Here is a 26,171-nt window from a genome sequence, read left to right as displayed (position 1 = left end):
GGATAGACTAGATCCCTCTTCATGTCAGTGTAAAAAAATTTGATGATATCCATCTTAATGGTTGGAGAAGTACTGATGTTTCTATTAAAGCAGAAATTGTCTTTTTTCTGCTTCTCATAAAATTGAGAGGCCACAACTGCAGGTCTTCTGGGGCTCCTAGCCTGGTTATGCTCACTGCACCTCTCTTCATACATAGCAGTTCACATGAGAATTTTATCTGCTGTAATTCCAGGGGCAAACCAATCAAGAGAAATAAAATGAATTCATGCTTTTCCACATTGTTGCAATTTAAAGCCTCTGCCAAAGCATGTGCTTCGATTTGTATACCTCTTAATTCCTCTCTTAGCATGCAAGTGCTAGAAAATATTCTGCTGGGGGCTATTTACTTGCAGGAAATTTATAAAAGAGTCCAGCCACGGGTAATGTCTCTCCCCTGTTCTTCTCTGCCCTAATGGAACAGGATTCTGGAATTAAAAAGTCTGTTTAAAATTTTTATATGTATATCATAGCTAGAACAAGAATGTGTTTGGTTTTCTGGCACTTGCCCACTTGGTTTTATTGTAGACTGAAGCAGTGTCTTCTTTGCATGCTGCTGGGCTCAGGCAAAAGTGACAGTGAGATTCTTGGCTGAAAATCACATTACTTTCTTGGCTTGGACCTCATAAAGCTTTAGGCAAAAATGTCATAAACTCCCACTGAAGTTCCATAAACACAGTGCGTTTTCATTCGGCAAAGATCCTGCACTGTGTGCAAGACTTTCACAAGATCTCTGCTCACTCAATCTGGAAAAACTGTGCAGCTGCAAGCCAAAGCCCTGGGAGAGAGGGAGAATTGTGTGTTAGAGCCACCAGACTCTACTGGTAGGAGCTCTTTGTGGCACCAGTGTGGGTAGAAGTGCATCTCTAATCTGAGAGAGGGAGGTTCTGTGACCCTGAAGTTTTCAAGGATTCCAAGGAGGGGTTCATAAGAGAAGAACTGAACTTGTTCCGTCTACACCTTGTGCACTGGCATGCATATGGATGTGCACACATATATGGATAAAGTTAATTAAAAATGGCAAAACCCCTTATTGCTTTGTGATTGGTCCTCACTGTATGAAATATGTACATTTATTCTTGCTACACATAGTTGATTCCTGTGAGTCACCATGGGGACTATGCAAATACCTTGGAAAAGAAAATGTGTTTCTCAGCTGAGCTTCAAGCAGAGAAGGCAATCAGTGTGAACTTCACTGCATAGTAAGAGTCTATAAAGAAGACCAGTTGCTGAAACCTTAAAAATACCGGTTTTCAGGTAGTTTCCATGGAGACAGCTTGATAGTTAATGTTGTAGCAGCCAACACTAATTACACCTTACAATTGCTTGGGAGACATCAGTCTCCATAACAACTTCATTGTGTGCTTCATGGCCACTAAGCTAAGTGACACAGGCTCCCTGGGGCACTGTTGCAATTTAAGGAAGCTGTCTTGTAAGAACAGCTCAGACTTGTTGGAGATTTTGAATCTCCAGGTAATGGAAAATTTTAATATTGTGGGGGCGATGTAAATGGCTGCAATTGTGTGTCCACTGAAAATGCCAGCTACACAGCTTTTGGGCATGACATGGTCACACAAATAAGTACATAAAGTTATGTGGTGTGACTTGGGGGTGGTATCGCAGCACAGTTTTCAGCTGTGCTCAATATAATAAATCCAGTCTCAGCAGACATTAACTTTGAGCCCTAAGAGATGCTCTGAAATAGTTTGTTTCCTTTTATCTATTATGCTATCCTTTCGAAGTGTACATTTGGTATTGGCATTTTCTTTAATGTAAAGCTAAAGGCAGAACCATGAGCTTGGACTATGTCTTTGGAAGGTACTTTTTCATCCCTACCCTTAACAAACCATGTCTATATTCTTGAAAGTAGAAAATGACAATACAAAAATAATTTTCTTCAGATCTAACAGAATTTTGAATTGCATAGAACGCAGGTTCATTTGTTCCTCTGCATAATAGATTCCTGGTCTCCCATGTTTTTATTTAGTCTCCTGGAGTTACTTGCATATGGAGAGCTGGGGCTGGGAGATGAATCATTATTGTGACAAAGAGAAGTCAAAAGAATGAGAACTGTTTTGGAAGTCATTTCTGTTGCTAATGCACTGATGTAAGTGCCAAAATTACATGGGAGAGCTGTGCACTGTGTAACATACTAATGTAGAAGGCTCCAAAGCTAGCTAAGGCTGGGCTTCCAAAAACAAGCAAGATATAGCTACATTCTTCTCCTTTGCTGGTTCTCTGTTCTTTTCAGGATGTGCCTTGTTGATTTTTAAATACCTTCATGGGTGAAATGTCGCCAGGCTTTCTCAGACATCTTGGCCTCTGTGATAGGCACTGGGTGTCACACTTCAGGTGGCTTCCTTCAGAAACTTCAGCTGCTGCTCTCTGAAACAGGTCTCTGTGTCTTTCTCTTCTCCCCAACTCATACCAACTCTTTGCCAAACCTCGAATGCATTCATTTCTCAGTCCAACTCTGTACACCTGTTTAAGGATTAGATTTTGGCTTCCAACAAAAGTCAGCAAACAGCCATAGAGCTCTAGGGAAGGCAGGCTAAATGGATTATTATTCTGTTCCTGAAATATGTGGTGCTCAGGGAAGTCACATAGGCTTCAGACAATCTCAGGAGATGACTGTGGGCTGTTCTTGACCTATACACATCATGTTGCTGTGGATGGTAAGGGGCCAGAAGGGAATGGGTCTGTCTTGCAGAGGCTTCCCCAGCCCTTTCTGAAGGAATGGAAGGCCAAGAGTATAGTCAGTTATAGTCACTTCTGTCACTGTCTTCCCATGCATGGGACACACAGAGACTGCTGAGGCCCACAGTGTGTAACCTTGTGACATTGTTCATAAAAGACACTTCTCAAAATTGATCAGTATAAATGTTTTTAAAAAAACATTTTTTCAAGTATCACATTTTTAAAAGTTTCTGATGGAATATTTTGACCCTTTGTAACATTTAATGGTTAAGAAGCCCTGGAAAGACTGTCATTTTTAATTGGAAAAATAAAACCTTAAAGAATACCAATTCTTCCTTGCAGTCCTTAGCATAATAATAGTAATAATAGCATGTCACTTTCTTTCCATTACATCATTACTAAAACAGCATAAACACACCAAAGAATGGCAATGCAGAGACTATGCCTCTGTTATTATTGTTGGGTAGTATGGAAAGGGGTCAGTAGGGAGATTTAGTTATCTGCTCTGGGAATTGTTTGTTTATGAATTAGGTTTTCCCAAAGGAGTTGTGGGATGGGAAACACAATAGGAAATGGACTTTATACATGCATAGAAATACCAACATTCTAAGTGTCATCTGGGAGAGAAGTTGATGGAAACTTGCTATTTTTGCTAACAGATTTTTTTAAAAAACCCTTGATCGTGCATCCCAAAGTTTCCTATGGTATTTTGATATTGCTGATATCCTCCACAGAGTTCTGAGTTAGTCATGACAGAAAAATATTTTACATTTGATAATGCTGACAAGGAACATAGGCACTTCACGTGTTTCTGTAGATTGTAACAATGGAAAATTGCCTTGCATGGCTTTTCACTAAAATATTCCCCTTGAGCTGGGCATCTTCATTGGTTCTCTCAGCACCCTTGAACCCTTTCAGCAGCATTTGGGCTTTCCATGAATAAGTCAAGCAGCATTCATAGGATCTGTTCTCTTACAGCAGTGACACTGGGGGACACGGAGAGGTTTGAAAATGCACTCAAGAAATGCACAGATCTTGAACTGACAATGGCCTCAGTCTGCAGTGTTCAACTTGAGACCTTTGGGAAATCTAACACAGAAAGAGCAATCTCTGAGAATGTGTGCAGCCTCCCATTCAACACCCCCCTCTACAGCAAAGGGTCCCAGATGTTACCAGTCTTGGGCTAGCTCCCATCTGGGTCATTTGAGCCAGTTGTGGCAGTGACTTCAGAGTGCACAGCTGAGTGGGTGTTCACCCTCCTGATGCCTATGAGGAAAAGTTGGGTTTCTAGGTTGCTCAGAGGGCATTTACTGTTCTCAGGCTTCTGGTCTGTTTTGTGAAGGTATTACCTAGTATAGGGCAACACCTCAGCACATGGCTTTGGGCTGAGTGTCCAGCTGACTTTTGAATAGGCACACAGTCTTTGTGATGCTTGGAAACATGCTGATGTAGCCTGTAACATCTGCATTTGGCCCCATTTTTTTGCCTTAGCCATCTCATCATTGAAATTATCTTTCAGAAGTTGTGGGTCCTTGAACTATGACCTCTTGCACTTTCAAAGAGATCAGACTGACAGGGATTGAATTAATCAGCCTGGTTAATTTGGACTTCAGTAAGAATTATAAAATGGTGCACATAAAGTAGCTAAATGATGAAGAGTTATCACAACCCATTATTAAAAAACACTCTGTCTCCTGGGACCAGCTTTTTCTTTTCTTATGGATGCCAGCTGAGTCACCACTGAACTGCAGCTGTGGAGGTCATGGTCCGCCTGTGAGGAGTTTGGAAGTGCATCCTCTCCTGCAAGGCACTTATAGTAACAGTTCCTGGTTGATGCCCACCCATGGGCATCTAGCACTTGGGAGGAAGTAAGGCACAGGCAGATGCTGGCCTCGTTCCTTCCCAAGGAGGCAGCTGCTTTTGTGCCAGAAATATGTAGCAAACTGTCCATTTGGCTGCTAAATTCACCACCTAAGTGTGACAACAAAAAGCATGATCATTTCATCTGGGTTATCTTCATGATCTCATGAGATGAAGAATAACTTGGAATGCCAAAAGGCTAGCTCTTGCTGAGCTTAACATAAGATGAAGTATATTTTATTGTGGTATTTTACAGCCGCAGAGGGTTAGTACAGCTGACTGCTGCCCAAAACTGAAAATCAATACTTTTCAAATCAGATAGAAAAAGTAATTATCTTATACAATGTACCATATCACTGACCAGTAAAATTCAGTGTCTCAAACAGAAGATAATACTGAGACTGAGTAAAAGTAAAGAGAGGTGTATATTTTTAACAGACTTGGATCTGCTTAAAAGGTTCCAAGGAGTGAACAATTTTAGCAGTAGTAGACATTATATGGAAATTTTTCTAGGACAAAAGGGGAAAGATTAATAAACTGCATGCCGTGAGATGTAAATTTTGTATCAACTAAGGTCAAGATGCAAATACCTCCTTTTTTCTGATGTGCACATTGACGCCAGACTTGCTGCATGAAGGGAGAATCATAAATTCTCCCAAATTCTCTGCCAATCAAGTATTGACTTGATTAAACCTTCCTTTATTCCAATCTAATTTGTGTCTGAGATCCTAGTAGGTAGAGCACTTTACAGTTGTTGTTGTTGCTGTTGAAATCCTTATTCCATTACACAAATATTTAATAATTCATAAAATAAGAACAAGATGATGAATCACATTGCCCTGTCATCCTCTGAACTCAGAGGTTTCAGGGGAGAAGCTAAATGTCAGGAGTCAGTTAAGACCTTCGCAGTAATGAGGTAGCATATAAGCAAAAGAGACTCCTTGACAGGCTGAAAAGATACAGGAAAAGAACAGTTAAACATTATAATGCATGAATTTACAGGAAACAGGAGGTGTTGGGTCTTAAGTTTGGTGAAATAGCAAGAATGGGCAAAATGCTTCTCAGCAAATTCAAAGAAAATCAAATTTGTTTGGTATAAAGAAGCCTTCTTGGGATCCTCATTAAATCACTTTTGTTGTCCTTACTTGACAAAGCTTCAGCTGCATGGATTGTGCCTCACATTTGCAGAACTGACCTGAGCAGATGCTGTGAGTCTGGTGCATGCGCCCGCACCTGTTTGAATCATGACTGATCGTGTTTCCATATCAGCAAAGCACACTTAGGGTCAGCTGTTCCCTTTGTGTCCTTAGCACAGAACTGGAACACTGAAAGTAGTAACAGTATCTGGATTACAGATGGGAACATTTAAGAGAAATATTCCAATATGAGCAGAGGTACTCTTAAAGTTGTGTTCTGTGCTATAACCACTCTAAACTTTATAGGCTGAAGATTGGTGTCCCTTCTCCAGCTATCTCAGTCACAGGAAGGGGAGATGGATGTTTTGGCCATTATCTCCAATAGCGGAGGGTAAATGCTTCTTCTTTCGGCTTTGGCCAGAAAGTCTGATCTTTATGTTTGAGTGAAGCTAGTGTTAAGTGGCTACTTGATGTTCAGAAAGAAATCACTACCATAATTTTCAACCCACTGTGGTATTTTCCAAGGAGCAAAGAGTTTTGATTTTCTTTAAATGTCTCACTTTTGTTGGGGAAAGCAAAATAATTTATAATGTACTTGTAATAGTTCAGTCCTAGCTCATCAATGATGTATGTTTATGTATTTCTATGGTGCATATATATAGTACATGTTTATATATGAATGCATATATAGATACATGTTTATACCTTGATAGATGTAGGTCTTTCTGAAAAGGAAGAGTCTTGTCTTGCCTTGTTCCGCTTCGATCATTGTAAATATATGACCATGATATCCTGTTTCTCATAAGAGGAAAATTTTCTCTCACAGATTCTATTAATTACACTGCATAACCCACATATCCTTATTTCCTTACTGTACTTTAACATTTTAAGGTGTTTCTGCAACATAAAATAATCATCATATCTTTGTGGTGGCTCTTGTAAAGTTAAGAAAAGAGAGAGACAAGGAAATTAAGGCCAAGAATCAAAATGGCTAACCATGAGCTATACTCAAAGTCTTGGTATGGCTGAGAGCTGTAAGACAGGTGCCACATACCTCAAAGAGGTGAAGGTAGAGGACTCTCTAGAAGTGATTTAAACACAAGAATACAGGTTTTTCTGAGCCCTTTCTGAATGGTAGGATGAGGCTGGGCACACAGCTGCGTTCCAGAACGACCTAGTAACCACAGCTTCAGTATCCTTTAATGGTTTATTTTCTCCTGCAGCCAAACTGCTAATGAGATGCATATGGTGCAAGCACAATAGCTTGGACACTTTTGTCTTATATAGAATTTTAAAATTATGAAATTAGACAGCAGTCAGCAGTTCTTCTGATATTCACATGATACTCTGAGTTAAAGACTAGTTACTGTAGCATATTAATCTGAAAGGATTGTACGTAACTCATGTATTAATCTGGTAAAACAGGATGCTCAATGACTTTAAGGCAGCTTTAAGGATGCAACCACGTGTTGGTCCAACCTTGCACTTGCATGATCATCATCATGGTTGTATTGGTCATCAAATCCTGGAAACAAGAAGAACTTACAGAAAACAGCACTAAAATAACCTTCATAAATGTGATAGAAAGTAGAGGATGGATACTGAATTCTTTAAATACAGGAACTGCATATAGGTACCTAGCCACAGAAATGCAGAGGATTATCTTCCCTCTAAATGCATACCAAGGCTAATTAAGAAATCTACTTTCTTATAGCAGTCTAAAAGCTAATATATAGAAACACTCCTCTGCAGTACAGGGATTATTGGTTTAGGTATTTGTAATGTGAGAAAGAAAAACCACCCTAAACTATCTGATGATTTTTCTAGATGCAAGCATTTGTATTGCTTTTGTTGTGAAAACATTTTAGAGGGCAAGTTGGCTGGTTGTGTTTGTCATTTGATCTACCCTCTCCCTCTGTTTTTAGCATGTGCTATATTTTAAATGTAACACGTAGGTGATTTTAAGCTTTGTCAGAAGCTAATTGCTATGAAAACCAGATAGATTCATTTACACTAGAACTAAGTTTTATCGTTATCATTAGGCATTTGACTGCTAAGGTACGTTTAAACTCTGGCTACTTTTGAGTCACAATACATGGAATTAATTGTGTTCTTAACCCCTGGAACTGACCATCACTGCTTTTAAAAAGAAGAAATATAAAATATAAAGAAAGGACAGAAGAGAGTGACCAAAACCTCCTTTGAGAAAAAAGATGCTTTAGAGAAGATGGAGATGAGTGCAGGCATTTAGGCAAATAGGAAATAAAGGTTCTCAAAGAAATTTACAGCATCTGAAAAAACTTCTGTGTGGCTGGATCAAAGCTGTGTGGATCATGAAGTTACTGACTCTGTCACCGTTGCCATGGTGCCACTGTTGCCATGGTGCCAGCATCACCAGGTTATCCTTTAAGGAACAGCTTGTATTTCAGAAGGGTTAAAGTGTTTTCTTCCTTGAGAAGAGCTGAGCAGAGTCCTCCTATGGGCAATGTGTACCTAAGTGTGCTGTAATGCACAAACTCATTGTGTTGTCTGCTGATTTCATAGACTGACAGTCTCCAGTTAAGTCTGATGGGGGATGAAATCCCTCAGAGCATGTCTGCACTTTGGTCAGGCTGAGGGTAACACAGCAGATGTGCTCAAGTTAATGTTAAACTAATGGGCAGAATTGAGAGTGAAGCCTGTTTTGCTTTCCCTTTTCCTCCAATCTATTTCACTTTGAATTGTTTCCTTCCCTTGTTTGGGCTGCTCAGCTTTTCAGGCAGGATCACAGCATTGCTGTTTCCTTTGGGAAGAGCCATTATTTTAGTAGTTCAAGGTTAAAGCTTCATTACCTTTCCTTGCAAAAAGTTGTGTGGCTGATTGAAATCCTTCCTTGTCAGTGGATTTATTAGTAGTGCTCCTTCAGGGGCTGCATTATCACCTGAAGCCCTTATGTTAAGCAGCATATTTTGTCTTGCTTTTTGATTGGTAACAACACACCCTCAGAACAAAGTTGAAAACTCTCACAGTTTATTTCACTGTATTGATTAATACAACTAAATTAATATCTATGGGGAGGAGACTTTAGAGGAGAGTTGGTCAGAGGAATTTTGCCTGAATTTTCTGTATCTTTTTTAACTAGAGACTGACCTTGGTATTGTAAAAACGGTTTGCGAAGAGCCTTTGAACTTCTAATGATTGCATAGAAAGTTTTGTCATTGCAATAGTCAATACAATTGAAAGCTTTCAGGGAAGTTTTTATTTCTCTGGTAGATCATCCCCAAAGCTGACCTAAAATTAAACAGTGAATGCAGGATTCATTCAGAGCTACACATTAATTCTGCTCACGATGGAGGACATCTCCAGTGCACAGTATCTGCAGCTGTTAATGGTGCTTTATTTTGTTTGATGACCATGGAGAAAAAATTAAAAACTGTGGTTTTTTCTACACAGCTCGTTTGTATTTGTTTATTCCCTGTCCTAATTGACAGCAATCCAGTCAGACGACATTAGTTCTAGTCCCATCCTCTCTTCCTTGTGAGGCAGGATATGTACCAGGTTTGTCATCTTTAGCAGGGATTTTTGCTGCCAACTCATGGCAGATTTCCAGTGACAGTACCAGCATTGCACAATCAGGGAACTTACAGGTGGTCATTGGTGCCTCTCCTTGCTCATTGCTGACTTTTTTGCCATTTGAAACCTCACTGTCAGCACCTGCTCTATAAAGATCTCCTCTCAAGTCTGGGTTATTTCAAAAAGACTTTTCAGTACCTGCTGGACCATTTCAGTCAGGGTTCAGACAGGGGAGATCCCAGTCCCTCAGTGTTCTTCCATGTATTTGGCTGTCCTAGTCAATGCCTTCATCTGTTCATCTGGTTCTGTAGCTGCTGGATGTCTGTGAATGAAAGTATTCTTGCTAAGGTGCAGCAATGTTACATTGCCTTAAATCTGGATGAAGGAAAGCAGAGGAGAGCTAGATAGAAATGGTTTGTAGACCATCTAAGATGGAAAATGTATGTAAACAAAGAGAAATTATGTTAATAGCTTAGAAAATTAATGTGAATTAATCAATACAGAAGATAGCATTAAAATATTAGTTGTTCCTTTTTTCTGTTCTGAAGATTTTGGTTTTGTTTTGCCATATTTTCATACCTGGCATAACATTTTGTGTGCACGTTACATATGCTTACTCTGAAGTAAATGTACGTGCAAAAGAGATGTAACTCTGAAATCTGGGAAATTATTTCAGTGGCTCTCCCTCAAGAAAAAAAAGTATATGTTGTTACTGATATTGGTCTGCTGTAATTTTTATCTTTTTGGTAATACTGGATTATCTTGATGAAGCTGTTTTCAGTGGCACTAACAATGATTCATTTCCCTGGTAATTTTTGATGATTATCTTAGCAGCTGGTTAAACCATGCAGAAGAGGGACAAAACAAATATTATGCCTATAAAAAGATTGATATTGCTTTAATTCTGACAGTAGAATGAAAACAAAGGTTACGTACATCAGAATCTTTTTCCTGATGTTTTGAGAAGATGACCCAATGGTAAATAGAATGATTTATTTTGAACACTGAGTGAACTTGACGAGCTGTTTCAAAACACTCTCTTTGGAAAAAATACACTTTTTTGTAAGGACAGGGGTTTTGGCAGTTTGGGGAAGTGAAGTTACAAGAGTTGGCTCTGTGTACACAAACTAAAGAAAACTTTTGTAAAGTATTCTGTGTTCACAGTGGGAACGATGATATTTAACTTCTTAGCAGTTTAAAAGTTTCAGAGGAAACATAGTTTTATATGGAATGTACAACTAGAGTTGTAATATTAACAAATCATGGTCATGTCAGGACTAAATCCCCACCATATCTTTCCATTCCAGATAGGAAGATTAAATCAGAATCTAAATTTCGAAAATGTCCTCATCTGTTTGCTTGGCTATATAAACAACATGTTCCTGAACAACTCAGAAATGCTAGATATTCAAAATCTACAGCCAGCTTCTGTAGCTTGAAAAGCTTTCTCTGAAGTGATTGTAAAGTCAGGGATGAAAGGGGTCCATGATAGCTTGGTCAAGAATGATGCATTTATCTGGCAGTGCTGTCTGGTTTGAACTGATTGAGATTGGACTCTCCAGAGGCTATGGTATAACCACAGCTGGTCAGTGGAGAAGGCAAGGCAGCAAAGAATGCAGAGTTTCGCATTCCTCTATCTCCCAGGATCCAAAGTCCTGCTTTGTCAAGGACCAGGAACCCTTAGGATGCCATCTCCTTGTGTCTTCAAGCCACATGTCAGACTTATCAGAGTTTTCTGATGTTATATGTTCAAGAAAATTAGGGAAGGTGGCTCAATAGTTATCTTGCCTGTTCTTAAGGTCTACAGCAAGAAATTCTCCAGTCTTTATTTTTATTTTGTTATCTGTAAACTAAATTAATCTCTTATTCTAAAATAAATGCCATTTCCCCCCTATTTTCTTAAAGCAATGTTTATGAGACAAATTTTACTTTCTCTTTGGAAACTTTTTTTTTATCTGACCGTAATGTTATGGGGAGAAAGGAGGAAAGCATTCATGTCATGAGTTGTGCAGTGGTCTGTCTATCAAAGTTCCCTGAGAACTCCTTAAAACTAGTGGTAATTGTGTCTCCCTCCACTCAGGAATCACTAAAGCAGATTTAGAAAAAGCAGACGCATCAGAGCACATTTTTTCCTATGCCTCCTTTTTTCCTGTGCAGAGGTGATTATATGTGCTGAATCTATCCCTACTGTGCAGCAAGTTCTTCCACACACTGGAATATTTCTGCTTTATGGATCTTGGTCTGTTACCCAGCACTTACTTCAAGGATGCTGTTGTTTTTCTAGTTGCCAGTCATTCAGCCTGATAATGGGCAAACTGATGATCTGGAACTGAATGAATCTCTTTGGATCCTCAAGTTGGGTGCTGTGTTGTCCTTGAGAGGGGCTTCTTAAATGTAAATGGCAATGTAAGCAGTGTGTGGAATGTGTTATGTCATCTGAGCCTGTCATGGCTTAGCAAGCATAGCTCCAAAAGTGATTTTCTCGCAAAGAGGTGCTTACAGCTTCCTCTATGACCTAACAGAACCTATCAACTGGCTAGTTTGAATATTGACAATTTTTAAAGCCACTTAGAATTTTGACCGCCTCTGTGGTCCACATTTAAGAATGGACAGACCCCAGGAAAGCTCTCTCTTGCTTCCAGCCTTGGGACAGGTATGGGGCCCAGCGGGCCCGGGCCGGGCCCTCCTTGGCCCGGGCCGGGACACAGCCATCCTGGAGCCGTGTGGCCCTGTTCCACCTGCAGCCCCCCACATCCCTGTTCCGTGCAGACAGCGCGGCCCAGCTCTACACACCCCCCCCCCTCCAGTGCGGCCGAAGATTCAGCTGAAGCTGCTCCGCTGTCCAGCAAAGATGATGTGACCAACTGCAAGGCCTGGGGGAGATTAACCCTTTTAGTGCTGTGAGTTTCCTCCAGAACAGATAAAGCCTGCTGACATTTAGTAAAGAAGGAAGAGCTGAAAACCTGAGGGAGGAAAAAGAGGAGATGCTTAAGATGCTTAAGGAGATGCTGAAATTCTGTTGTAAAGCTATGGTGGTGATGGACTATGATATATCAGAGTACCCATTGTAATTTCATGAAAGCATGGGGGGTGGAGCGTTCAAACCGTACTTGTGAGCAAAAGCACCCGTGCTGAAATAAACAAATGCTGAAGCAGCTGTAATTTGATGAGAAGTTTGAACAGGGAGAGATGGAAGTGATGAGGACTCTTGCTCCAAATCGGAAGCAGAAAGACCTCTGTTCCTAGAGCTGCTCCCAGAGAAATTCCTAGAGAGGAAGATGATGAGGACCCTTGTTGCTCCCAGGGAAGGGGAAGGGCCTCTATTTCTAGAGATGAAGATGCTCCCAGAGATGGGTAAAGAGAACTTTTGTTTTTGAACAGCTCAACCTTAAAATGGTACCCCAGTAGCTCAAGATTGGACCCTCAAAAGCAGTTGTGGGAAAAGCTGTAAGTCAAGGGAAGGGACTCTCACATGCAAGCAGAGAACCATCCCAGGCGGCTGTCTCGTTGTGATACTGAAGCCATGAGAGAACTTCTTGTGGAGATGTCTCCATAGCATGAGCAAGAGAGACTCCTCTCCCTAAGTGAACTGAACAAGGTTATCATGGAAGTGGTAAACTGACTGAAAATCTCAAGGGCTGTCTTTTTACATTGTCAGTGGGAGAAGCGAGAAAGGTGGGGGGAGGAGAAGTGTTCTGAAGGTATGGGGTTTTTTTCCCCTTTTGTTTCCTTTCTTTTAGGTCTGTTAATAAACTTCTTTATATTCTTTCAAGTTTTGTGCCTGCTTTGCTTTCTCCTAATTCTTATCTCACAGAAGGTAAATAAGTAAGTAAGGAGTATTTTGGACCAAACCACTACAGAGCCTGTCTCTGGTTCCCAGAATAATGGGGACAACTGAAGTTTTCATCCTTTTAGGTGGAGACGTGAATTTGGGAATCTCTTGTAACCAGTAAGTTTGAAACCTCTAACTGGCTGAGTTGCTCCGTTTTTCCTCCTGGTTCTTGTCCAGCCCTTGTACTAGAGTATTTATGTGAAGAATACCAGAGTACTTACGTGTTTTGTTATCTGACTACTCAGGCCCAATCTCTTATATGGAGGAGATCAGCCTACTCTCCTCAGACCTCATCCCAGTACATGGATACTTTTATTTCCTTCAATGCTGATGCACATTGTAAATAACTAGAACTGGTTTTGGTTGAGGTAAGAAGCACAATTTGAAATGCCAAGAATTTTGATAATTTTTAAAATTACTTGTGAATAACTCAATGATTGGAACTACAGAAACAATAAATAGGTGCTAATAAAGTGTTCCTTTAAAATGGGTCTTGTTTTCACAGTACAGTGGAATGACACATTAAACTTAGAGTGATTTATTTTAAGTAACAGTCTTGAAGGGGAGGTTGCTTTGTTTTGTTTTGTTTTTTCATGCAAGGAAGAATTTGAAATGATTTCTCAGGAAATATTTCAACTCACATGGAAATATTTTGTTAAGTTATGCTACACTTGAATTTTTTCCTAATCATGAAAAGCCATGTCAGAATTTTGTAAGAAAATTTCAGGGTTTGAATGTTTTTAAAGTAGCTTTCATAATACTGATTGGTCACAGTTCCTTTAAAAGTAGGCAGAGTCCATTGAGCTATTGCTGTTTCTAAAATAGTTGGCATTCAACCATCCAGCCTGTATCATTTGGTAGAATTAGTGACTGTCTGTCAAAATCCTGGGGAGCTTTGTTCAAAATGGGCATATTATAGCTAATCAAATTTTTTTTTTCCCACCTCTTAGTTTTAAAGATTCAGCATCAAAATATATTTGGAAATCATTAACTTTAGTTTGCCCTTTAACTTGCTTTCTTTTGTCTTGAAAGCTCATTCCTTTTACTAAAGCATCTGAATGCCTAGGAGGACAAGTGTGACCTTTAAAGTGAAGAAAGAGAGATTACTGCACTTAGCTTGTTTTGATTTTATTTTGTTGGTTTGGTTTTTTTTAAAGGCCATTCAGAACATCAGTGTAGGTAGGGTTTTTTTTCAAACTAAATGTGCACTTTAAACACTTCAGATAATACTGAAATGTACTTAAATAAAATTACCTTCTCTACTATGTCCCTAGAATTTAGATTCTTCCCCTGGAACACATTACATAGTTAGCTTCTCTGAAAACTTATTTTTCATTTTTAAACATATTCTTCTTTTAGACAAACAGTCAAAGGTAGACATTTTAGCAAAGTGTTTTCCTTTTAGTTTGTTTGTGATTTGTTTTTTCTTTCCTTACACACACTTACTTCATGCACTCTTCCAACCCACATTTTGTTTGTCTTTGGCACTGACAGACTCTTACATAATTTCTCAAAAATACAACAGTGTTCAGCTATAATAGTCCAAAAGGCTACAGCCTGCATTTTTGCAGAGGTTTGGGATGATCTCAAACAGAATGGTGTATTGTTTCTGATAGGGCCTGGTTTTGGATGGTTCTTAAACGTCTGTTTCTCTGCTCTTGGCCTCTTATCAAGTTTCTAATAAACAGGAATCTCTACGAGGGAGTGGGTGACACAACTTTAACTTGTGCCACTTCTCAGATACAGCACTTCAGTTCCTTTGAGGAGAAGAGCTTAAAGAAAGGAATGCTCTGTGCATACCACAGCTGCCATCCTTTGTTAGTTTCTGTTTACATGGTCGGTAACTGGTATTGTATATTTTTATGTAATAAGTTAACATTAACCTAAAATAAGCTCAGTACAATAAATTCCACAAGCATTCACACCAGTGTAAATGAGAAATGGTTCCCTGTAGGTCAGTGCATCTGCTGCATGGTTTGTAAGGGGAGAATCCAGCCCACTAGAACAAGATGAAAACATATTTTAGAGCGCTGCTTTTGAACTAGTGGGTATTCAGCCTCTCAGCTGGCTTTTAGGTAAAGTGCATTAAAGATTCATCTCCTGAATGGTTAACTTCCACTGTTTGGAGTAGGTGTCAGCTCTCTCTGGCTGCAAATGACTATGAGACGTGCCACTGAACATGCACAGTTGCAATACAATCTTGAATTTTGAAGCGTAACTCTCCGTTTGTGATTTTTCCTTGTCCTCTGTCAGTCTCTTTTGGGTCTATATGTTTAATTGTATGTTTGTGTACATGTACAGATCCAAGACTATAGGAGTAGAGGTAGGATATGTATCTTTGATTTTCCCTAGGAGTGGGAGCTCACTTTTTCTGTTGGCTTAGAACTATACAGCATTGCCTCTGTGGTACACTGCTGTGGCTGTGTGAAAACACTGAAGTTAGATGAAGTTTGTATCAGTGTGTCTGTGGTTGTATTGGTAACAGAAATTTGGTTGCTGTCCAGGAATGGCATGGGTCTGGAGTGGTTCTGCAGTTGTGTGTTATCCTGCCTGGATCAAGTCCTTCTCCTGCCTCATTTCCTTGGTCAGGTGCCTGGACTATAGGCACATGGAGAACAGTCAGGGTGTGAGTTATGGTAATGTCTAGGAAGTAAAAAGCCACCTGCACACCTGAATCTCCCTGAAGCAGAAAACATCCCTAAAGAGGCCAGAAGAGGTAGTCCTTGTGTAGTCCCCACTGAACACCTTCGCTCCTGTGCCATTGCATGGTCTCACTGCTCCATTTAGATTGTTGTCCCCTCTCCACCTAACTCAGAGTGTGGCTGGAGAGATGACACACAACCTTCTCTTCTTCACCTGCCACTGCTGCTTGTGGTCCTGCGCTGATTATATTCCAGACAGATTCAAAGCCTGCCTTTTAACATGTAGCCTTAAAAAATGTAGCAGGTATTGACTAACCCACTCTTAGTCCAAGCTCTGGTGCACAGAATCTACACTGAAATGGCATTTGCTTCCCTACTGCACATGTAATAATGCTTTAACAAGTAATAGATTACAGAATGAAGTTCCTGCTGTCTCCCCTGGGAGTCAACTGGGCAAACAATGATTAGGAAATCTTAGCTGATAATTGTTTAAATGTTTTGTTTCTTAATTTCATCTTTTTCCTGGGGCAATTTTGTATTAACTTAAATAGTTCCTTTCATTCCTCAGTGCTTGTGTTTCCCAAGTATTTGTAAACCACTACCAAGTCTTCCTTTCCCACAGGCATTGCTTATCCTAACTGTTGACTGAAAATCAATCCCCCCATCTAATGACTCTGTCACTGTTCTTTGAACTCTTTCCATTTTACATTATCCATCTGGCAACAAAACATCCAAAACTGCACGCAGGCTGCAGATGTGGTAGCTCCATAGCTGCTGAGGCAGGGATCTGTTACAAACCATTGTATGTCAGGATCTAGCTGCTTCTGGAATCAGTACTTGGAAAGTCTAAAGTCATTTGTCTCTAGCTTCTCTACTCAGGACACCTGGGGGTAACAAGAGATTTATAATATAAACCTACTGAAGTTGTGATATTTTTCTTTACCCTATACCCTGTTAATTTTTGTTTGTTTTTTCTACACCTATAAACACATTTCAAGCTCTTGTTCTCCTCAGAAATACAAGGCTTTCCAAACCTGGGATCCGACTGCTCTCCCCAGTCTGCTGTGGGCAAGTAAAAGCCAGCAGGCTTCTAGGCCAAGCTGGCTAGGATATGTGATAAGGGATCCTCTGCTCTGCTTCCCTGCCCTGCCTCTGCTGTGTCCTTGGTTCTGTCGGAGTCAAAATCAAACTGTGATGTGTGACTATCATACTATCTTCTCCAACTGAAAAAAAAAATATGACTGCATGCATGGGAGTTAAATTTCAGCAAAAGTATTTCACTTTTCATTTGTGATATCACAAATTCACAAAGTGTTTCTTCCTTCTTTTCAATTTAACAGGTTATCACTGCTAGTTTATCACCGTTCTTCTTTGTCATGACTGCCAATGTACTTACAATTTCTTGGTAAGTGCCTACATGAGCTTTTTGCTTAACAGTAAAGATGAATTTTCACACAGTGCTTCATGTGGAAATACTTTTAAATGTCAAGTTCTATTGCTGTCAGTATTATTTTGCATGTAAGGAGAACCAGGTGTGCAGTGATGGATGCAGTACAGTAATAGAAGAGTGTTTCTTCTGCCTCTGTGGGAGAACACGGACATTTTGGACATTAAGCCTCACCACAATTCACTCAGCACATTTTACAGTGAGAAAAATGGATCCAATAAGCAAATAAATGACCCATTTGAAGTCATGCTGCAATTTAGTGGCAGAACTGGAAGTAAAACACAGGAGTCAAGGTTTGCTGACAACATCTTTTTAACCAAAAGGGTGCATTCAAATTTTCCTAACATACTGTAAACTGTGAATGCATAAAATTAAAACAGTAGAAAAATAATGATAATAAACTTTTTCCAAAGCTGTATCTGGATTTTGTGATGCGTGGGCACACATTACAAATCACCTAATATGAATTTTTTAGGTAGTAATATAAAGGATGGGAGTGCAAACTCCTTTGGTGAAAGGAAGTGATTTTGATCTATGTTTGTATAGCACCCAGTGAAAAGGAATCACAGAGCATGGCTGATGCTCCTAAATGCTTCTACCCGGCAAATAACATCTCAATATGGGGTGAGGCATGTGTCTCTGAGGACAGATTTGTTAATGGAAATAAAAATCTACTTACTTTTGAAAAGCTTTAGGCTTCTTTTTTTCCACTTGATTCGTGATTCATTCAGTTTGATTGCCATCCTAAATATTCATCTCTTCACTGAATGGAATTAGCATATCCTTTCTTCAGGTGTGATAAGAGTCTTAGAGAAAGGAGAATCTCCAGTTCAGACTGGCCCCATTTACTTATGTGTGAATATGCATCCCTATCTGTATTTTAGGCACATGTCATCTCAAATGCTAAAGTAAGTTGTGTAATTTTTTTAGCTCTAGGAATACATGCAGCCTGTGCATGTCAGAGACTTAACCAATATCAATGCACCCTCAACACTCCTGGTCTATGCCATTAACTTGCTGCTCTTCACCATGTTTCACATGTGTTTGTGCAGGTCTGTCATGTGTGTGCTAGAGTTAGGCTTTGATTATATGTCTGTATTCACTGACACATGCACTAAAAATTAATGTGTACCTTTGTTAATGTGAGCACACAGACCCATATAGTTGCACACATACCATCTGCCCTATATGGACTGAAACTTCTATAAATGATGAACACACCTGTATGTTTAAAAGAAAATTTGCTTTAGCCCATGGGCCACTGTTAGACTTTGTCATAATTCAAAAAGAAAACAATTTCTTTAATTTATTTTTTTAAATGTTAATTCTGTTAGTGCTTGTGCATTGGCAGTGCCTTGGCTTATCAGCAAAGCTCTGGAAATAGTTTGTTGGATGATAGCAGCTGCAAAGCACTCATGAGAACATTAATCACTGAGGATTTTAGTGTTGCTCCAGTGTGGTCATGGACAATATCATATGTTAATTTTTGAACAATGGGCAAATGCAGTTAGCTGTCACCCCGCTATAAACAGAAATTGGAGGATTTGCCAGATGGTAAATTGAAGGTAAAATCAAGGGTTGGCATTTAGCCATGGTTTTTGCTCTGCTTCATCTTGAAGATGTAACAATGGTTTCCTTTTGCCTAGTAATTTGGACTGTATGGTCATGTGGATACCCAAGATTTCAAATCCTTCAGAAAGGGATTCTTCTTCTCTGATGTAAGACATATGGTATTAAAGAGCAGTTTAGGTGCAGGCATCTTTTTCCAGAACGAGGCTGGGCAGTTTACTGTCTTTTGTACATAATTGCCAGTCTAATTTTTAGAATGGTATGTCAGAAACAGGTTTATTTTTTAAAGTCTCTGTTAAAAAATTATAAAACAACACGTTTGTAGAAACAGGAAAAAAATTTCTAAGGCTCTTTAGATTTTAGGTCTTCTGTATGTAGTGTTTTGGTTTTGTTTTTTTCTCTTTAGGATAAATAATGTATTATCCAACCTTAGCTTCCAAAGGAATTAATGCATAGGGTGTGTTTATAACTGGAGATGAAATAAGACATGGGGGTTTACCCTCTCCAGAAAAAAAGCACTCAGAAGTTGTTACCGATTGCAGGTGACCAGACTCAGTGGTTTAAATCTTTTTGAAAAGCTTGCAGCCTTTTGCTCCTTGTTGGTAATTCCACACCAAAGCTATTCTGTCTCGCCAGTGGACTATCCCAGACTGTCTGTAGCACCTACTTTCCAGGGCTGCTTACTGTGTAATTATAAGATGTTGTGCTGTTGTTATACAATTTTTTTTCCTCTCTGGAACAAGGGCAATTATATGGTTTTTAAAACAGCTCACCAGAGCTAAGACTTAAGTGAATGTAATGCTATTAGACCAAGGAGCCTTCGGCTTTACATGCTTTTTTTTTTCAAGGAAAAAAAAAGAGTACTCTTAGACATGAACTTAACAGAAGTTTGTTTTGTTTATAAAGTTCAGTAAGGAGCTTTTCTGTTTCATAAGCTAATTAAGCCATGGGGCTAAGATGAAAGGTCAGTACACTTAGCTTTGCATTGTTATAAAAGGGGAGAAGAGTCGGCATCTTACCATACTCCTGTCAGCTGTGAGAGATAACAGAGGAGACTTAGGGATTATTAACTGTTGCATGCATTGAGTGGGTTGATGGCATATTTCAGTGAAGGTTTTTGTAAAACCATTCATCCTGACTCAGAGTCCTGCTCCTAGGCTGAGTCTTGGGGAGCAGCCTTAGAGCCACTGCTGTGCCATGAGCAGCATAGGAAGGAAGTGCTTGGGCCCATGTGCCTTTTTGGCTGGGGCAGCTCCTTTCACCAGGCTCCTCACCAAGAGAGGCAAAGACAGGAATTTCCACTGGCCTCACTATGCCAGTGGGATCACCCCAGCACAAAAGGGTTTTCCCAGATTGCCCTTGTCCCCAAAACCTTGGCTTTACATCTCCTCCTGGTGTTGTCAAGTGGCAAGTTTTCAGGACAAAACACAAACAGAAATTGCAAGAGGGAATCATAAAGCTAATGAGGTTCAGACTCTCTTGCCTTCCTTTCCTATTCTTACTAGTGTAAGGGTGAGCAGCTATTCTTGTAACTAGGGGCAACCTTCTGTATTTAGATTCCTGTCTGTGCATTTTCACTGAATACCACCAGCCCTAAAACACAGGAAAGGTAGTTTCTGATGAGGTCATTTAAATAAGATATTTTGGATTTCAGCATTTCTTCATTAAAGACAAATGAAAAAAATCACCTGGGTTACTGTTTCTAGGTTGAAATGTGTTTAGATAAAATAATATCTTTTTTGTATCAAGTAGAAGGATCTGCCTGATGCTAAATTTGTGATATACTTTGTTTACAGCCTTGTGATTGGTGGAGTTGGAGAAGCATTGCTTGTTTACACTGAAAGGACAGGCACATAAAGAGGAACCAGACCTCAGCAGCTGGAAAAGAGCTGACTTGCAGCCTAGAGCTATCATGAAAAATTGCGGCAGCAGGAATGAAGAAGTGCAACCAAACATGAGGAAAGGGATCTATTGTATTTTTTTTAATTAAGAAAAAAACCTATGCTATTAATAGTGCTGGTAAAGGAGCAGCATAGTTGGCAAAGATGGCAAAGGAGCCTTTGCCTCAAAGCACAAGACAAATGATATCAGATTGATGTGGTAAAGGAAAAACTGCACTGTCTCATGCTGATGGCTCTGTGTGAGAACCACTCAGTAGCAGCTTCTTGCATAGGGAACTAAACTCAGGAAAAGCAGCATTCCCCACTGGATGCCCCCGGTGGTTTTTTTTGTTTGAAGCAGGCAGCAGGTCATACCAAACAATGTCAGAGCCCAGATCCTGCCATAAATTCAGGATCTGGAAGGACGGATTTTGCCTCCAACTGTTCTGTAAGCGGCAAGCTGCCACACAGGCCTCTAGTCAAGTTGTCTGAACTGGTACAGGGACTGAGGCCAAGGGGCTTGTGGAGATAATCCCCTTCTGGAACTGTGGCAGTTTGACAGCTTTGCAGAAAGCGAAAATCAGCAATAAATCTCAATATCTGTAGTGATTGCACTTTGTGAATTTTTTTCCTCTCCCATTCTCCGAAATTTCTCTTGAACTCTGGAAGTTTTTGTCAGCTGGAGGGGGTGGAGGGACACGTACTGTTCCCAGCAGTGGTTTGTCTCTTAAATTATTGCAAGAGGAAACAAAGAACATGAACCTTGAATGAATGTCATAAAGAGTGTAAGGAAATGAATCTCAAGAGTTCTTAAAATAATTGCACTTCTGGTTGCTTAATGGCTGTTAGAAATAAGTCTTGATATATTACAGCCTCCAATCTATGTGAAAATAATGTTAAATGATGAGTTTATAAGATTGTGGGAAAGGTCTACATGGTAAAAGGAACTTGGTAACAAATCTTCAATGAGGAGAGGGACTTGTCTCACGTGATGTTTGGTATGTAAAGTGTAGTCCCTTAATCTAAGTTGACCAAGTTTTCTTCATAGTCAATGGAAAGAGGGCTGCCCTCACATCCTTGTTGAATAGATTGCTCTGTTAGGAAGTGCATATCTGTCTGTAGATAGACACTAGGTGACTGGTGTAGACAACACACATGGTTTCTACAAGGCTACAGTTACCAGAGGCATATCTGCTTCAATCTAACAAATTCCACCAGATGGGCTTGAAAATATGGCTACATTTTAATTCCAAATAAAACACCATAGGTTAACAAAGAAGATAAATTTTACAAATGTTTGCAGTCAATTTCTATGACTGGAGAGTTTTAGATAAAGATTAGTTGGTTTTCAGAAAAAAAAAAATGCTGTAGTTTAAAAGAGAAGTACTCTGGTCTATATTGTATCTAAGCTTATCTCAATTTATTATGAAAAGTCTCCTTATACTGGTATGTTGTCTATGCATGTTGGGTCCCACTCTGGCTTGAGTTTGGAGTGAGCCATTGTTTTGCCAGGTGGAAAACTCAGGTTTAGGAAGAAAGGGGGAGGGAGGGAGGGACAAGCATGAAAAAATAAATGCTCAAACCTGAGCCCTAGTCCTGAAACCAAAATGAGCCACATGGGAAGTTGGGCCCATACTCACACCCAGTGAGCCATGACACAGCCAGCCATGGATCCTCATGGCATTCCAGTCTGTAAATTCAGACAGTGCTGGGAGTGATGGCTGCAGCATTCTGGCTTTCCCCAGACAACTCTCTCTGCCAGCCAGTTGTGGCAATACAGTAGAATCCTTGCCGTGCCACCTTTCTGCTGACTTTGGAGTGAATAGTGACCCTAGAAGACCTCATGGAAGAGTCCCTGTGTGATTGCTGAGGTTTTGCAATCGTAGCTGGAGCCTTTGCTGTGGGAAAAGCTCATCGTGTACCTCTCTTCTTGCATAACTTTTAAGGATAGGCTGCAGTACAGTTTTTTTTTCTTCCTCTATCTTGCCTGTGCTGTTCATAGCAGTTTATCAAAGCAGAACACCCATTTGCTTTCTTGTGGTCTCAGTGGAAAGGTAGAGGCCAAACCAGCAGCCAGAGTTGCTGTAGCACTTTGATCAGAGGGCATCTTTGGATGGCTGTAGAAAGCTTGTTTAGCTGTGACAGGCATATTTATATTGTCTGGGCTCTGGGGGAATTCAGTCCCTGCAGATACTGCATTAGTATACCCCTGCACAGTAAGGCAGCTGCCTTTTTATTTAACTTATGTGTATTAAACAACACTGAACTGTTTAACCTCTGCCTGCATTTTTTTGTGCCTTAGTGCAATGTGCTTGCATTTCTAAGACTCTGCTTGAGGTAAGTAAAAAGTGCAGGTTTAAATTGGTTGCCACACAAGCAAATCAAAGAACCAGAGTTAGTGAAGTTGGGGTTCTCTTTCGAACACAACTGGGAAAATGAAGTACCCTTTGAACCAACCCCCACCTGCTTCAGAACCTACTGGCTGCTTGCAGAGGTTGGGGACTGGAGGGGAGGGGGAAGAGCAAACCTGGCGATTTCCTGAGAAAGCAGCACCCTGGTCTTTAATTCAGCCCTGCCACAGAAGGAGGGGTGCTGCATAATAAAGAACACACTTCAGGGTTGTTAAAGTGATCTTCAAAGCCGAAAACCTCAGAAGTTCAAGCTTAAAACAGCTCTTGCAAGACTAGTCAACAGTTATGTTAAGTAATTTAGAGCAGGAATATGCAAGGGTGCACCATTTATATCTAACTGAACTTTTTTCCAGTCGGTCAAAAATACAAAGTGCCGAACACACAGCTCTAAGGAAGGAGGAGCTCCTTTACATTGCAGAGAAGCAATGACACCAAGTAATGCCTGGATGCAAAGCGGTGGGTCTGTAGCTCAGCTGATACAAAACCCTCCAGATTTATTGGTATCCATAATTTAAGGAATTTACTGTTCTTGGGTTGTCAACACATGAGACTAGAGAGAAAAATTGGAGTCTGCTGGTCTTTCTGAGAGGCAGCAGGTGCTGGAGGCTGTTCCATCATGCCCTTTTCACATCTACTGGTTTTGATCAAACCACTGGCAGAGAAGGCCCTGAATCACGTCATACCTTTTTTGATCCTACCTTGCTTACACTTATTTTCCAAGTGTCTTTTTTTTTTCTTACCAAGTAATTGGGAAAAGGCTTGTATTACCCACTGCAGTGGCATGACTCATGCATGTGGCTGGCCTTCATCATAAAGAGCCTGTGCTTAAAGCCAAGTGCCATCAAAAGAAGACTCGAAGAGTAAAGCTGCTGGATATGGACTACAAGTGGATTACAAAAATGCAGGCAACAGGGAATCTATTTTGAAACAATCTGGCTGCTGTAACATAGCTTCCAGCAGAAAATGTTACTAAATGAATTAAATGAACCTGGTTCTTAACACTGAAGTGATTCTGTTGTTGCTTATTGCTGCGTTGTGTTGGCAGAGAATCTATGCCAGTCTTTCAATACTGAAGCTGAAAATCTGCAGAGCAAGTGATCTTAGCAAAATCCAATAGGAAAACCTTCAAAATTATTTTTAAAAGAAACTCTGGACCTGTTAAAACATTTGGTAAGGGATAGAATTCTGATCTACCATTACTTTTTGTAATACCTATTATGTCTGAGTTGATGCATAAGTATATTTATTTATTTATTTATTTATTTACATTCTTGTTTCCCACCCTCAAACAAGAAGATTTGAAGAATTCAAGTAATGTGATGTCAACATAGATCATGCTTTGGAAAGGATGCTCTTTTAAGTATTGTAGAGCAGTTAGTTGCTGGGAGCTGTACTGAATGCTGAGGAAAGGTTTCCTCCAGCATTGTTTTACCTGTAAGCTAAGGGAGATGAAGAAAACTCCATAACAAATTTGCCTTGCCCAGAGCTGAATGAACAGCTTTCAGACAGATCATCTGCTACTGTGAATGAGGCAGCAGGCTCAGTGTGAAACTTTAATCCTGTTCCAGAGGATAGACACAGGGACAGGCACATTTGGTTTGAAAAGAAGGCGTGGGTGAGGGGAAGGAGATTGGGGGCAGGATTGAAAAAAATTAGGACTGAAATACTTTTGTACAAGAAGATAGAATGGGATGAGATTTGCTTCTGAAAATGTGTTTCTTATTCATAGGTTAGGGGGGAGTGGGGGTTGGAGCTTTTCTTTGTGGGTTTGTTGTTTTGCTTTTTTTAAATTAGGGTGTATTACAAATACATGTCTGTTTAGTCCCAAAAAGGAATTAGAGGAGCCTATGAAGGTTGTGTAACTATTTCCATATTATTTGCCTGGTTTGAGAAGCTTAACCCTTTTTTAAACTAAAGTGTCATTTTGTAAGCCTTGATTTCTTCTAGAAAATGGACTGGTTTTTGTAATAATGCTGGTTAAAAAGTTGTGCTCTCATCTTGATCACCAAGATGGGGAGTCTGCCTCCTCTTTAGTATCTGTGATGGGAACAAGTTACACTACTCTTTTACCTTTTAGTAACTGTCTCGGCTTCCACAGTAGGTTGAAGTAGCCAGATGGCACGTTAAGTTCTTGATTTGATGGTATACAAAACCCCTTTGAAAGCCACACTGGAAGCATGATTAGTGTATTTTGTCTTTTGTTCTGTCACAAAGATTTGAAAACATATAGCCCAGAACTTGTTCAGCTGTGAACTTGCTGCCCATATAGAGAAGGCTGTATACAGAAGAATATTGTGAAATGGGTGCCAATCTCTCCCTGTGCCCCTGCCAGGTAATGGGTGAAATCCCGTAACTGCGTTCACAGCCGTGACTGTGAGAGACCCTGTGACTGCTCAAGCTTTTCTGCTTCCTGTCTGCCATCAGCAGTCCTGTACCTTTCATGACTCCTGACAAACATCACTTTGAGAGGGAGGAAAACTTTTACATTTATAGGTGAGGCTGGTGAAGAAGTGGTTGCTCTACTCTAAGATTCATGTTGGTTCAAGTACTTGAGGGCCAGTACAGCTTGGGAATCAAAGGCAAGGCCCATTTTCCTGTAGGAGTTTGATCCCTGTTTACACTTAAACTTCTGATTTCTGTACCACTGCCGATGGGGAAAGCTGGTGCACCAACAAGTTTGTTTATGCTGGAGTTGCAGGCAACCAGTGCCTTGTGACACTGTGTAAGAACAGCACCTGCCTGGAGCAAGCTGGCTGAATAAAACAACCAGCACAACCCCTTTGAAACTGATAAGGAGAAGGGTTGATGTTGTTTGGAGGAAATGGTTATTCAGATTGAGAAACTGGTCATTAGGCAACAAAGATGGAAAGGAAAGGTGGAGAGCTGGGAATGCTGTTTGCCATGCATAAGCACAGGAGTATCACTGACACCCGTTAGACTAACAAAAGGGTTGGAGTTTCGGCTAAGAGGACTGTGGTTCAGGCATGAAGTTGTTAAGCAGAAATGTTTTGGGGATTTGCAGATGCCCGCTGTAAGAACTGTGTGGCTGTAACTAGCAGTCACATCACAAAAGCAGAAAGCGTTCATTGACTGGGGTTGGAAACACCTC

At 40.2% G+C, this 26,171-nt stretch overlaps 1 protein-coding gene across 2 annotated transcripts in view; it reads left to right on the top strand.

Moving 5' to 3' along the window:
- Positions 1-24,061, top strand: part of TMEM241 (transmembrane protein 241) — a 60,465-nt gene extending 36,404 nt beyond the window's left edge. For both annotated transcript variants that reach the window (XM_069004618.1, XM_069004617.1), the window contains exons 14-15: positions 17,096-17,160; positions 20,568-24,061. In XM_069004618.1, coding sequence (XP_068860719.1) covers positions 17,096-17,160; positions 20,568-20,628 — 126 coding nt within the window. In that variant the 3' untranslated portion in view covers positions 20,629-24,061. The remainder of the gene's footprint in view (positions 1-17,095; positions 17,161-20,567) is intronic.
- Positions 24,062-26,171: the final 2,110 nt, after the last annotated feature.

Source organism: Aphelocoma coerulescens, chromosome 2, assembly GCF_041296385.1.
Source record: "Aphelocoma coerulescens isolate FSJ_1873_10779 chromosome 2, UR_Acoe_1.0, whole genome shotgun sequence".
NCBI lineage: Eukaryota > Metazoa > Chordata > Aves > Passeriformes > Corvidae > Aphelocoma > Aphelocoma coerulescens.
This window is presented reverse-complemented; position numbering and strand designations above follow the sequence as displayed.